Source organism: Rhodamnia argentea, chromosome 6 (genome assembly GCF_020921035.1).
Source record: "Rhodamnia argentea isolate NSW1041297 chromosome 6, ASM2092103v1, whole genome shotgun sequence".
Classification (NCBI taxonomy): Eukaryota; Viridiplantae; Streptophyta; class Magnoliopsida; order Myrtales; family Myrtaceae; genus Rhodamnia; species Rhodamnia argentea.
Genome location: NC_063155.1, coordinates 4956374 through 4971849, shown reverse-complemented (window position 1 = coordinate 4971849; position 15476 = coordinate 4956374). Strand labels below are relative to the sequence as shown.

The window sequence follows — 15476 nt, the reverse complement described above, 5'->3', positions numbered from 1 at the left end:
GGGAACAATTAGATTGGTTTTTGTTCCATTATAAGCTAGATGTAAGATGGCATAGGCTCCCTGTAGCTGTGTTCACTGATTTGTTCTACATCATTTTCAATGCAAAGACCAGATTCCTATAAGTCCAATTAGTGCAAGAACAGTAACAATCTAACTGAAAAAGTAGTCAAAGTCATGAAATGGAGAAACACTCACCAGATGATTGGATGGCTCATCAAACAAAACTATGCAAGGCTTCTTCAAATGCAACTCTGTTTTCTGACCACCTATTTATATGGTCAAAGCACTACGTTATATGTGCAATTGCATCCCCTTCCTTCACAATCACATCACAGCATCCACATAACTAATCACTCTTTTTTGGATTTTGGAAGAGGTTATTATTATTTAGATCATATGCAGTGCACTGAATCAAACCAAAGGCTTCTTTCTTCTTCCTTTTGTTTGGCAAAATACGGCACAAGAGATTTTGCCAATACAACATCGCAAATGGTACCCTGCAAAACAAACACAGCACGGATGAGCTAAGGGCACAAGAAGAAGCTGTTGGGAGGAGAAGATACAACAAACGCCGAAAATGCAGAGGAATATGATTTTGGAACGCTATGAAAATTTCCCATCAATATAGCAAGAGGGAATTGATGTGAAAAATCTCAATTGAGGAAAATCAGTCTGTATTAAGCATCGAATTGGGGAAGGAGAACCGAAATCGATGCGTTCACAATCCACGAGAGATCACGACCCAAATGTAGGGTGATTTATGGAATATCAATGTTGTCATGAATTAGAGTTGTATTGGAAGCTTGGAGCCATGAGCTGCCCCAGAGATTTATTCCAGATCAACTGGTTAATACTATGAAGGATCATCATCAACGAAAAGAAGCTTCTCGATTCTTATGAAAACTAAAAGAAAACAAAAAATGCATCCCCTTTCTTCAGTCATATCACAGTTTCCACATAACTAGTCATGCTTTCAGTTTTCAACAAAAGAAAATGTAGAACATATTAGTGCACCAAATAAAAATCAAACGCTTCTTCTTCGTTTTTTTTTTTTAACTGCAAAATATGACACATAACATGGAGACAGAATTAGCCCCACCTCCACAGCATTCGCAAGTGATCCTTCCAAGAGATTTTACCAATACAAAAGGTATCTGCAAAACAACCCCAGTGAATGAGCTAAGGGCACAAGAAAAAGATGACGGGAAGAGAACTTTCAACAAACACTGAAAATGCAGAGGAATATGATTGCGGAACGCTATGATTCTTGGTGATTCTCATGCCAAGTACAGTGCATTTTCATTCACAAATATGTTTGGGCATGAAGCAGAGTCGAAGATATATGTGGTGAATAATTGAATGTCAGTCTCCGACCTTCAGTCGGTGGTTTCTGGGAATTCTCCGCGACACTTGTCCGTGGGGAAAAAAGTAAAATAAATTCGTATTAGGCATTGAAGTGAAGAAGGAAGAGAAACGACATTGATGCATCCAAGAAGAAAAACTTACACCAACCCTAGAAAACCGACTGTACATCGAAGAATGAAAGGAGAAAGAAGGAAAGCAGTCGGAAGCATTTTTACCTGAGGAAGAAGAAGCAGTCCACGGAGAATAAGGATCGGGCGAGATCGATTTCAATATCATCGGATCCGATGGCCATCGATGCGGATCTCAGGGATGTGTTGGATGCGGGGCCAATAGTGGCCAGTGAGTTTTGAGCATCCTTCTTTCAGATTCTTCGAGCATCCTCTTATCCACAATTGTTTGAGGGAGGGAGGGAGGCCATCCTCTGGCAAGGACCTCAACTTGGGGCAATCGAAAATCACTAACTCTTGGAGAGAGGAGAGATGGTTGCGAAGACCGCTTGATAGTCTTTTCACCTTCCTCATATTGTGAATGTAAAGAGAGATTAGAGAGGAAGGGAAGAGAAGACTCCACGCATCCTCCTCCGACGACGGAGGAAAGCACACCTCCTCTCCCTCCCCTCCAAAGTCAATCCCCAGCGACTCGAGGGAGGTGAGGAGGGGTAAGCCCCATTCTCTCACTGCCTGCTTCACATTCTCGCACCTCAATATTCTAAGGACCCGCAAATTGGGAGGGAAACCTCCTTTTGGGAAGCATTCGATATTTGGGCACAGGATAATGTATAGCGTGTGGAGGGAGGTAAGATGATGCCACTGATTTGGTAGACACTTTATCTTCGGACAATGAGTAAGAGAGAAATATGAGAGCGTGATGGGAAGGGGAGGGAAGTCCTCCTCTATCTCCAATGCTGGACAGTTTTCTATATGTAAAGTAGTGAGATTCTTACAACTGGCAATGTTACAACTGGCAATAGACTTTATCTTCGCACAATTCAAAAGAGTGAGTTTCGAGAGGGTGAGGGGAAGGGGAGGGAAGTCCTTCTCTATCTCCAATGTTGGACAAGTAATTATTGCTAAACTAGTGAGATGGGAGAGCGCGTGAAGGCACCGTGGTAGGCTTCCCAGATTCTCACACCTTCTAATACTCAAAGATTCCAACGATTCCGCCACTGCGGTGACCTCTTCCAAGGACTCCACTCTCTTGCACTCCCCAATATAAAGTCTCTTCGGAGCAGCGAGTGTACCCTCGGCAAAGGAAAACGATGTCGGCGAATCACATCTTGCTATCCCAAGATACTCAAGCTGAGGCATCATGTTGTTTCTGGTGGGGCCATCCGGAGGAATGGTTAGTCCCACTATTTTTGGACAATTCTCAATGCTCAAATGTCTCGGTGCGTGCACCTTGCTTGGAAGCGTTTCTAAACTCGCACAATCCCTCAATTCCATCCTTTCGAGGTTGCACGGAAGCTCTATCTCTCCTTCCCCCGCCACAAATGATGTGAACTGAGGACACCTTTCGATGATAACTCTTTCAAGGCAAGTGAGATTTCGCGTTTCATTTCCATCCCGCCACAAGTAGTTTAGCTTGTCACACCCTCCTATATGAAGCTCCTTTAGCTTGACCAAGCAGCTCACAAACTCACCATTGAAGCAAACAAGCTCGGTAAGATTTTTAATTCCGAGAACGGTCAAAGAAGTTAGGTTGACCAAGCTCTTTAAGATTTCCTTGCTACAATAATCGAGGTATAACTCATGGAGAGATGGAAGACGAATCTCACTGGTTGAGTCATTTAAATGTGGGCATGAATGAATTTCAAGCTTCAAAAGATGATCAAGTTGACAAGGCAATGTCCCGACCAACGAAGGACACCTGCGAACAACAAGATGCTCAAGACGGGAGAATGGGACTTCTTCTTCTGTGCCCCTGGCATAAGGAGACCATTCCTTCCATTCCAACATATCTTCGAACTTCAAAGTTGTTAAGGATGAGAAAGGCGTTTTACTTCCATAAAATTCAGAGCCTATCATTCTTACTGCATGTAGACCTTTGAGAGATAATTCTCTCAATAAAGGTAGTTGCCCAAGTGAGGGCAGCGATGTAACATTAGAACAGGCCCACAAGCACAAAGACGTTATCTTAGAATAGGATGTACCATCTAACCATGAGGGGAATCTTGCACCACCATAGTGCGAGATAGTGAGATTTTCCAAATTAGTGTGAGGTCGCAGAGAGTCGAGCACATGTGCTTCGCGTTCATGATTCCGGAGACTTCCCAAATGTTCTTCCCACTGCAAGGATAAGTTGCTAAGACCTAGCTTTCCAAACAAATGAGCATCCACTGCATCTCTAACTTTTTCCACCTTTTGCAATTCCGATATGATTAATTCTCCTTGAAGATGTGGCAACTTCTTCAACGCCTTTAATTGCGACCCTTTCTCCGTTCCCACCACAAACTTAGACAAGATAGTAAGATTCTTCAAATTGCCGATACCCAATGGCATCTCTTTTAGATTCCTTGTACCTCTAACGTCAAGAAACCGTAAGCCGACCAACTTTGTGATACCTTGAGGCAACTTTGAAAGGTTTTGACAACCTCTTAAGATCAAAGCTTGTAATTTGCACAAGTCGACAATTGACTCGGGTAGCGTTTTGATATCAGTGTATGAGAAATTGAGATATCGAAGATGTTTTAAATCACTAACACATTTCGGTACTTCCACGATTTGGCAATGACATACCGAGAGTGTCCTCAAGTACTTCAATTCTTTTAGCAAATCATGTAGCACCTTGTTGGAAATAACGAATCGGCGCGAGCCCCAACCTCTAGATCCACCGGGCACTAGAATTAAACTTCTTAGCGCCTTCATTTGGTGATATGCTCTCGTGCATTGTGACGTCATATACCACGGCGAGATGAATGATGCATATCGAGTTTTTCCTTCAAGAGAGGCGTCATCTTCATTGCCCACCAGCTGAGACTCCCCAGAGGTAAAGCACGTCCCACCCGCAATTGAGTTTGCTAGGTCATTCAAAAGATCGTGCATCACAAACATTGATCTGTCAACACTAGATCGTTGAAAAAAGGATCTAGATACTAACTCATCGAAGTAATTCCGTCCTAATCTCAAGATATTCTCCTTTATTTTTCTTCCATCTAAAAAGCCCCCTGCTATCCATAAGAGTACTAGCTCATCCCTCTCAATTTGGTAGTCCTTGGGGAATATTGCACAGTAAGCAAAACATCTCTTCAAATACGAAGGAAGATGGACATAGCTCAATTTCAAAACAGGGAGAACCTCATCATTCTCCGCCATCGGAAGATCCCATATTCTGTTATTTAAGGTATCTTCCCATTCATCGGGATTCCTTTTATTACGTAGGACACCGCCCAACATCTTCGCTGCCAAAGGTAAACCTTTACATCTTTTAGCTATCTTCTTGCCTATTGTTTCAAAATCCGGGTGGCTCTCAAAATTTTTTGCTCCAAGAGCATGAAAGGCTAATAAGCTTGTACAATCATCAAGGGACAATTCCTTCAAAGTATATGGCGATGCTCCTGTTATGGAAACAACGGCAAGGTTGCGAGTGGTGATGACGATCTTGCTTCCCTTGGCCCCGACTTCAAATGGCTTTAAGAGGTCGGTCCATTTTTTGTACTTCTCATTCCAGATATCATCTAGAATCACAAGAAACTTCTTCCCGGATAGATTGTCCTTCAACTTAACTTGAAGGCTGTTAAGATCTTCACCCGCGCAGGACGACCCGGTGATGGACTGCAAAATAGTCTTTGTTATGTCAAGAATATCAAAAACATCTGACACGCAAACCCATGCTCTTGTCTCGAAACAGCTATATACTCTGGCATCATTATAGAGCCGCTGAGCCAAGGCCGTCTTTCCAACACCGCCCATCCCAACTATGGGGACTATGCTCAACGTGGTATTGGAATTTTCAACCTCACTGGTTAGTCGTTTGAGCATCTGTGCTTCTTCATTCTCCCTGCCGAAAAACTGGGGCTCTGGCAAAGAAGTGGTGGGATCCCTTTTGTTGGTGTGGTTGGATCTGTCCGCAACATTCTCTCTCAAGCTTAGACTAGCTTTGCTTGTGACAATCGTTTTCAATCTGCCATTGATCTCTTGTACCTTGGTTTTAGACACGAGCGAGCGCGGTCTGCCAGAGAAAGAGAAAGAGAACTTTCTCTTAACTTGACCTCTGCTTGTGCTGGATTCTGCTTCCGACTTGGCCTGAACGGCTTCAATCTCGTACTCATCGAGCAAGTCTTCCATGTCATAGGCCAAGTCCTTGACATCATCTAGCCACAGCTTCACTAGAGGGTTATCGCTGAGTTGCCTGTCCTCTGCGTCAGCCAGCACTGCATTGATTGTGACCAGCATCTCCTTCCACTCCTCGAGCAGGGCGGTGCTGATTCCTTCACGCTGTACGTAGCCCAATGCGAGAGAAGTCAACTTGTCGAACAGAACCTGAAGGAAGGAACCCAAAACGATCTCTCCAGTGGCCATGGGTGAATCGGTCACTGCAGAGAGCAGCAAAGGTGTTATGGTGAAGCACAGTGAAAATGAGCTAATGAAGAGAGAAAACAATGCAGTCCGGGAAGACCAAGACGTTACAATTTTTAAAAAAACACCAAGGCTTTCAAGGGATGCGAGGCAAAGGTTAAAAAAATCAAAATTAAATATACAGAGCAGAAATCAATGGAGTGATATGATCTTGGCTTCACAGCAGCACAAATTGAAGTAACAATTTTTTTAAACTTGAAGTAACAAATTTTTTTTTTTTTTTAGACTTGTTATTAAACTTGACAGCAAGTATTTGACATCAAGGCATGAAATCGGTTTAAGAACCAAAATATGTTGCTGCTGCCGTCCTCTTCTTTTGCTCAAAATATTGCTTTTGCTTCCATTCATAGAAAGATTTCAGAAAGAATAGGTGGTTGTCTCTTACCTTTTCCGAGCAGACTGGTGAACGGGATGAGATCAACGACAGCAATCCAGCAAGCACGAGCGCTAGGTTCGGGCGAGCAGGAGGAGAACACCGTTCAGCAGGGGGGACGAGAAGAACGGGCTATGGTGATTCAAAGCGAAAACGAGCTGAAGGAGAGAGAAAACTATCAAAGTCCTCCCGGAAGACCAAGACTTTTCACCTACCAAAGAGAAGGGAGACGAAGACCAAGACTTGGCGGATGCTTTCTGTCCACAAGTGCTTACTCCGTACTATTTTGAGATTCTCCCAGAGATCTGTAGTTTTCATTAAAGGTATCCGAACTGAACCGAATAATCCAATCGAAAACCGAACTTTCAACTTTCGGTTCGATTAATAGCAAATGAATTTAGATACCTTAATAGTTCAGTTCGGATCTATTTGCGAATATCAATTTATTTTACCCCAACACTCGCAATACTAAACTAGTCACAAATTACCGTCTAACAATATATGATCCATTGAAAATTATACTTTATAAATAACATTAATGAATTGAAAAAAACGTTTTAAAAAAGATTAGGATTCTCCTATCAAGCGGTTTTCGATTATTAACTACTACCTTAGCTTCCTTCAGTGGATCATTGTTAGCAAGGACTTGTTAGCATTGTAATTGCCACGTAACTCAGGAAGACCAAGATTTTTTTGGATATCATGGATATATATATTTTTTTTTGTAAAGAAAGTGAAGCCAATGTGAAAAGGAGATGATGCGAAAGAAACTTTAATAAAGTTCAGGAAGACCAAGACTTTTCGGGACGCAAATTGTCTTTTACTGCTTCACTTTTCACATGGGTTCTCTCTGTCCTTTTTTTCCCGTCTGAATGAAATATTATTTGACAACTAGCATCGTGTGCTGTTCTCTTGCTCAAAATCAACAATACAATAAACTTTCGTTAAACTGTTTTTATGTTTAATCTTTTGTTGACACCTAAATTGTGGTGACCTAGGTGTTTGTTATTGCATAAAATTAGGGATCGACTTTGGTGTCCCCAGCAAAAACATTTAATTTTCATATTTGCATTCATAACATTTAATTTAAGAAAGACTTGAATGAATGGTTTTATTTGCAAGATTTGGTCAAGCACACTCAAACATTACATGGCTGAAGTCCATGAGGAGGGGCGACCAAGTCAGGAGATTGGATTAAATTAGAGAAGCGATTTTCGTGCTATGGCAAGCAATCAACATATTCCTACTGATATTGGATGACAATAAACTGTTTGAGAGAACAAATACGGGGAGAAGCAAAACTCGATTCTGGTGATTGAGGACATCGGCAATGAAAAAGGAAACATAAAAAAAGGGGGGAAAGCAAGCAGAATGGAACGATTGTTGATTATTATCTCTGTACATTCCACTTTGGCATTCAAAGAGGATAATATATAAGAAACTATTCAGCAGAAGAGAAGGCAATCACTCAATTGGAGGAAGAAAAATCAATGGGGTCCCGAGAATCAAGAGATAATTTCTTTCACTTTGGGCATTGTTTTTCAAGAAAAGGAAAGATTGAAATGCACGTGCACATGGTGGAATGAATCTGATCATAGAAAGAAGGGATATTCATGGAGACGTATGCAAAAAGGAATCCTTCTTGCACTGATTTACAGCCAATTCTCGATGGCAATCTAGAACCAAATTTCAGTGATTGACACTCTCATTCTCTCTCATCGCTGGGGTCCACCGCCTCATCCCTTCACCTCCGTCGCAACATCGCATTGATTGCTCACCCTTCTGTCATTGACTTTCGCTCTCATTCGCTTTTTTGCTTTGTTCTCTCTCTTCTCTCTCTTCTCTCTCGGCACTTTGTGTTTCATCGGAGGGAGAGAGAGGCCATTCAGCCCGAAAGGGCCCCCCTCCCATGGTGAATTCTTAGGGCACAAAGAGGGAGACCACTGAACACGGCACTTTGTGTTTCATCGGAGGGAGAGAGAGGCCATTCAGCCCGAAAGGGCCCCCCTCCCATGGTGAATTCTTAGGGCACAAAGAGGGAGACCACTGAACACGGGACGTCTCCTCTCCACCTTCGCGGAACTTTCCGCCTTCACCGCCCGCGCGCGCCCTCCTCTCCACCACCCATCGCCTCGCGGATCTAGCCCCGTGCTCCGCCATCGCCGTCCTCGACGTCCCCAACGCCTACTCTGCCTCCTCTTTGACCTCACTTGTTGCGACGGGGTCCAAGCTTTCCAAAGAAACGTGAGTGACATTTGCTCTTTGTCGCGAATGGTCACAGGACCTTGATCACAAACCAATACGGAAGAGGCCCTCGCTGCAATCCTCGCCGTCCCGACGTGCGGGTTCTCCTCGCTGTTGCCTCGACGAACCAGCCGTTGCACGTTCACTATCCGGCTCCAACTAAAACGCTTGATGGAGACATTTACCATTGAGCGTTTTTATAAAGAGCATGGAAGTCCACCCCAAGCTAAAAAAAAATATGCCCGAAACCTTTGCTAGCAATTTCAGTGCAGTAAATCCAGTCCAACTAATGCAAACGAGAAACCCAGCAAGACTACGACACACGCGGCTAGAGATTTGAACCAGCCTTGCCCGAGCCATCCTGTGAGCCGAAAGTTGTCATTCCCCTGGGCGTAGCTGAGTCGTTCGTTGATCCCAAGCTCATTGCGGTGCGCCTCGTTCCAGTCCCAATTCGCGAGCCCATTGAAGTCCCCACGGCAAACAAAATTTGAAATATTTCATAGGGATAATGACAAATACGGTCCTGAACTTTGACCAAATGAGTAATGTAGTCATTGAATTTTTTGACACAAATGGTCCCAGAATTTTAACACAATGTGCAATGTGGTCACTGAATTTTTAATTGGATTAATATAGTCTCCGAACTTTTGAAACATGTATAATTTAGTCTTTGAATTATAAGAAGATATTCAATATAGTCCTTCCATTGATTCAAGTCTATGGACTAAGTTGAACATGTTCAAAAAGTTCAAGGATGATATTGGTTAAATTAAATATTCGGGGATCGCATTGCACATTTGATTAAAGTTCAAAGGCCTTATTGATCAAATGAAAAATTCAAAGACCAAATTGCACAATGGGTCAAAGTTTATGGATCATTTGTGTACTATTTTCTCTATTTCGGTTCCGGTAAAAACTTGTTTGCTTGATTTTGTTTTATAATTGATATGGATTTTGCATGAAAGTTAACTCCAAATCTTTTAAGATAATCTTTAACCGGTTCATGTCAAATCTTCAGCAACTTTTAATTCCGAAAATCCATTAAAAGTACCAAAAATATCTCATTCATATAGGTTGCATATAAATTAAAACATTCTATTCATTTACGTAGGTTGAGCATTTTATTTTATATGTACGTCATATAGTTTAGTTCCATAACTGTTATGCCATTCCCATACCACATCGGTTAGTCATGTCATATAATTTTGCCATATCATATAATTTTGCTACGCCGTTTGTTTCCTTCATATCATATAGTTCATCATGCCATCTTGTCATATCATTTATTGCATTTTGCATCATTTATCGTGTCATTATTTTTGACACATCATTGACGCTACGTTGCATTCGTATGTCATTTAGAATCATATGAATTGTTCATGTTAGACTAATAGACTTAGTCCAACCTAAAGTCATATAACATGCAGATAAGAATTCATGTTAATTTCCATATTATTAGAATTCGGAAAATTTTGAAAAAATTTGGTCATACATTCACGCCATATAAGTTAGTTGTCACTTATCATGTCATTAGAATACTTGTTCTCTTAGAATACAATTACATTCATGCATCGCATTTACTATAAAAAAAAACACATTTGGAACTATAAATCGGAATCCCGAAAGTTGCCAACTCATATAATTTTCATGAAATTGGTACCAAAATGGTGTTAATATAAATATAAGTGTAATCAAGTTATCAAATTTAAACTCTCTGGTTTGCTTAAAAAATGATTAGTGATGGCTCCAAAATTGAAAATCATTTGCACATTAATTACTTGAACCAAAGTTACAATTTGGTGGAACTTAGGAGAGTTCGAGCTAGGTTAGTTAATTTCATTAAGTTAATAATAATCCATTCACCTGAAATTTCTAATTTTAGGATGTAACAATCATTTTATTATAAATCATTCATTTATCTCTTATGTGCATGTCAATTAGAATTATGTCTAGATTTTCATGTATCTTATCTAATTTATGCTTAAACTAAAAGCAAAAAAAAAGCAAACACACAAAGCAAAAAAGCAAGAAAACCTTCAAAAAAAAAAAAAAGTGAAGGAATGGGGCTAGAGAGCGCCGAGACATCACAGAAACCTATGGAAGAATGAATAGATTGTAGCAATGTCTAATGCGTGCGCCGCCACCAGCTGGGACGAGGGGCATGAGCAAGACCGCATTGATCGGGTGGATCGGAGAATGCCGATGACCATAACATTCCACCACCGGCCTAGATGTCCTGTAGCGAGGTCATGAGTTGGGCTCATTGAACCGGCACTTGAGGTCAAGCCGTGGCGCGATTTGGGACGGCGTAGATGGCGAGCGCAAGTCGGCGCGACGTTTATATGGTGAATGCAAGATCCAATGTAGATGCAATAGAGCGCAAGATTATATATCTATGCAACCAAAACCTGTACTCGTGACCGTAATCAAGAAACCGCATTGACATTACTTGGCCTTAGATTGTAATCAATGTAGTTTGGGAATCTATAATCCCGAAGCAATGCTGTCTTTTGTGTTCATCTTATTCATTTTCAATCTGTATGGATCCTCTTTCAATACCGCATGAAAATCAAGTGCATATTTTCTAGGAGACCATCCACGAAAATTTCAGCAAAAGTACGATTAAAAAAAGGGTTTTCAGCTTTAAGCGGAGAAAGAGCACAATAGCTGAAACGTTACATCTGCTTCGTTAACGCAGGGCATTGCTGTCCCGATACGACACCGCCCAATGCGCTTAATCAGTACGCTGAATTGCTAGCACCAAAAACACCAACTCGCATTAAGTCATAATCGGGAAGGAATCAACAAAAAAGATGGAATTAGAACTCCATTTCCTCGATCCTTGAAGCAATCGAATCTCACTTTCCAATTATCGGTCAGAGTAAAGCAGAGTGGATTTCGGAGAACAACTTTCTTGTCTTCGCTTGGGTTTCGACGATTTTGGGTGAGTCTTGAATGCGAACAAAGCGAAGCACGAGGTTGAAGAAGAAGACGGGGAGATGATCGGGAAGAGAGGCCAAAGATTGACGGAGAGCAGAGGTCGGGAGAGAAGATTGCGGAATTTGTTCCCAAAATTGTGAAATTTATTTATTTTTATTTTTTTAAAAATTTCATATATCCTATCCGGATCTATTCCACTTCCAAAGTGAGAATTTTTTATCCAGATTATGTCCGGGCTATATTCGGTCATATCCGAATTTCGTGTCGCTTCAAAGATCGGATAGGATAAAATCCTATTTAGAGTTTTATTCGGTCCATCAAATGTAGCCTAAGTTTAGACATATTTGTTATCACCATACGGTTTAATTATAAGAAGATATTCAATATAATCCTTCCATTGATTCAAGTTTATGGACTAAGTTGAACATGTTAAAAAAGTTCGGGGATGGTATTGGTTAAATTAAAAATTCATGGACCATATTGCACATTTGGTTAAAGTTTAGAGACCGTATTAATCAAATAAAAAATTCAAGGACTAAATTGTACAATGGGTTAAAGTTTAGGGATCATTTGTGTGCTATTTTCCCTATTTCGATTCCGGTGAAAACTTGTTTGCTTGATTTTGTTTTATAATTGATATGGATTTTGCATGAAAGTTAACTCCAAATCTTTTGAGATAATCTTTAACCGATTCATGTCAAATCTTCAGCAACTTTTAATTCCGAAAATCCATTAAAAATACCAAAAATATCCCATTCATATAGGTTGCATATAAATTAAAACATTCTATTCTTTTACGTAGGTTGAGCATTTACGTAGGATGAAGAAGGGCGTTGATTGCTTAATAGCAAGTGCTGCACCTGTGGGGGTGGCAACATGTGGATCAATGGATGCCCTAGGAATCCGGTGCAACCATTGGAAGGAGGACTGAAAAGAGGGTTATTCATAGGGGTGTCAACGGTTCGGTTCGGTTTGGTTTTTCAGAAAAACCGAACCGAACCGAACCGTTAGAATAAATGGCTAAGCCGAACTGAATTGCAAACCAAATCGAATACGAACCGAATCGAAAATCCAGTTCGGTTTGGTTCGGTTCAATTCTGTTTTTCTTTCTATTTTTTCTTGCTTTTTTTTTCCTTTTTTGTTCAGATCTAGCGTTGTTACTGTTGCATCTGCTAAATGCACTGTGAAAAGCCCTTTGTCGCCCCCAATTTTAATTCATCTTCACAAATATTCTTTCCTTGCCCGTTTCCTCTTCCACCACCACTTTGTCTGTGTCGCTGCCTGCTTTGGTCTAAGTTCCTTCCTCTGCAACCGATTCCCATTCTCTTCCTCGTTCACACACAACATACTCTCTCTCTCTCTTCTCTCTCTCTTCTTTCGAACGCACACCAAACGTACCACATTCTCTGCTCTGCTCTGCTCTTCCATGGCCACCCTCCAAGACATAGCCGTCTTGGGATTCATAAACATCCTCACCGCCTTCGCTTCTTGCTTGCCTTCACGCTGCTCAGGCTCCAGCCCGTTAACAACCGGGTCTACTTCCCCAAATGGTACCTCGACCGGGCAAGGACGAGCCCCATGCGTTCCGCGAACTTCGTCGGCAAGTTGGTCAATCTCAACCCCTGGCCTACCTCACTTTCTTGAATTGGATGCCTCAGGCCATGAAGATGAGCGAGGATGAGATTGTTCGCCATGCGGGGCTCGATTCGGTTTCTTTCCTCAGAATCTACACTCTTGGGTACACTTTCACTCTCTTGTTCTCCCAACTTTCTCTTTAGCACGAGAGGAACGAGAAAACTAAGGGGAGGGTTGCTTTTGTTCTCCCAAAAAAATTATTCCAAATGGCTAATATTAAGTAGAGAGAAGATGTTTCGGTTCGCGGTTCGGTTAACCGAACCAAACCGAAATAACCCGAACTGAAAAATAAAGAATGGTTATTTTTCATTATGCAAACCGAAAATCGAATCGAACCGAAATGGGCAAAATTGTTGGTTCTGCTCGGTTCGGTTAGTGGTTTGGTTCGGTATTTCGGTTTAACTTTGACACCCCTATTATTCAGTGTCCGACAATTGGGTATTGATGAAACGATCCTCTGGCTTTGTAGAAGTGGTTATTGATGAAAGTTAAAAGTTGAAGTCTAGAGCTTTGGTCAGGCATGGGTGTCCTTTGTATTTAGGGTCTTGTTTTCGATGACACTCCTAGTCAGATTTTCTTCAAATGAAGAAATGTGGAATGAAGACTAAAGAGCCCAAAGTCGTCTTCACGCCATTCGATTGTCAGATTACAGAGTCAGATAAATATATAGTGAAGTTTGGTTGACCCAACATTTTTGACTTTTTGCTCCTAATATTTTCAGAATAATGTATTTGCTCTTGCATGAATTTTAAAAATAACAAAAACAAAACCGTAAAAAATGTAGAATGATTGGGAGGGTAGCTTGGGAAAAATCGAAATAGCAAGTAAGGTTAATTCTAAGCTGTTAAAGTACGCCGCATAGTTTGTTTTTCCAGTTTATATGCTCTTTATGTACATATGATCTCTCTTTATTTATTAGCTTATGCTTTTGAATTTAACTTTAATACGGTATAAGAGCAAGTTCTACCCAATTTATTTTCAACTTGCATGTAAGAGAGAGTGTCAAAGTATCACAAGAGAGAGAAGTATGCCATACTGGCCCTCTCCACCTACTAGCTCAATATTTGGATTAGATTTTTTAACATTAGCAATAACAATGCGATCAAGTAAAATTGACTCAACATCGAATTTTTTGTTTTTTGCCACGGGAATACCCTTAAACCCCAGACTTGGCTTGTCTGATTCAGTATAGTTGGTCATTTTCTTAGCTTTTTTTTTAAATTGTTTATAGGAGGGTTGTTATTTGTTTTGCGTGGTGGTGTATTGTCGGGTAGGAAGTACCGACACTCTTCGGAGGCCTCCTTGTTGTGTCCGACACATTTTGACATATGATCCACACGTGGTTAGTGCTGCAGACACGCATATCCGCATTACGACATGCCATTTCGACAAACACAAAGTCAATTTTAAGCAATCAATAAATTAGGGGTCAAAATGTAGTTTTATAAAAAATATATATACTTTAGTCAAATGTCTAGTCACCCCAAAATTAATATATCCAGTCATAAAAAAAAAAAGTGAATCCCTAACAGAAGAAGAAAAAAAACCGACCGATACACTTATATAATAATGTATATATAAAAATATACATTTAATATACATCATATCTCAACGTGTTGGAATTCTTTACTTTTTTAGAAATGGCGTACCAGCGTATCGTATTGTGTCGTATCGTGTCATGTCTGTTGCTTGTCACGTGTTGGTGTTGCTGCTACTTAGATTTGTTGGATGGCTTTCGTTTCACATCGAATCCTTTGACAAAAGTACCGAGGATCGAGTTTTGTCTTTTGAGGGTCTCTGCGGAGGCTGATTCTTTCGGTCGATTCACCGTATAATTCCAATTAAATTGTTGTTGTTAGGTGATGATGACGACTCATGTGTTATGACGCTAGAATAAGGAAGGAGAATAAGGCAGGAGAGGGAATTAGAAAGATAATAAGCCTGTCATTAACTGAATCTAAAGAGAGCCATCGTAGTAAATCATTGTTCTCCATATTTGATTTTTGTGTTTTCGCACGTAATTAGGCCCTAAGTTTCCAACTCACGCGAAAAGTACCCACATTGATGTCAAGCATGTTATCTCTCATATATATTTTTTCTCGGGACGAAACCGAATATTCCGACAAGCCCGCGTTGAATTTGAATGCAAAACATGTTTGTTCATTTGAGTAGGCTTGAGAGCGAAGAAAGAATTGCCTAGCAAGTTGGGCTCGACGTCGCCCGAATATAAGGGAAAAACAATGGTGCGAGCTTGTAGCCATGCGTCTTCTCTTAGAGCTTGGAGCTACCAAGACTTGCTTGGCGTGGTTTAAATGTTTGGCGAATACACGATCTGAATGGGTCCG

The 15476-nt window shown here is 40.9% G+C and overlaps 1 protein-coding gene across 1 annotated transcript; it reads right to left on the bottom strand.

Moving 5' to 3' along the window:
* Positions 1-1637: 1637 nt before the first annotated feature.
* On the bottom strand, positions 1638-6411 carry LOC115733587 (putative disease resistance RPP13-like protein 1). Its single transcript, XM_048280615.1, has 2 exons — positions 6325-6411; positions 1638-5896 (listed from the first exon to the last, which is right to left on the bottom strand). Exon 2 carries the CDS (start codon positions 5880-5882, stop codon positions 1638-1640), a length of 4245 nt encoding a protein of 1414 aa, XP_048136572.1. The 5' UTR covers positions 5883-5896; positions 6325-6411.
* Between the last annotated feature and the right edge of the window lie 9065 nt (positions 6412-15476).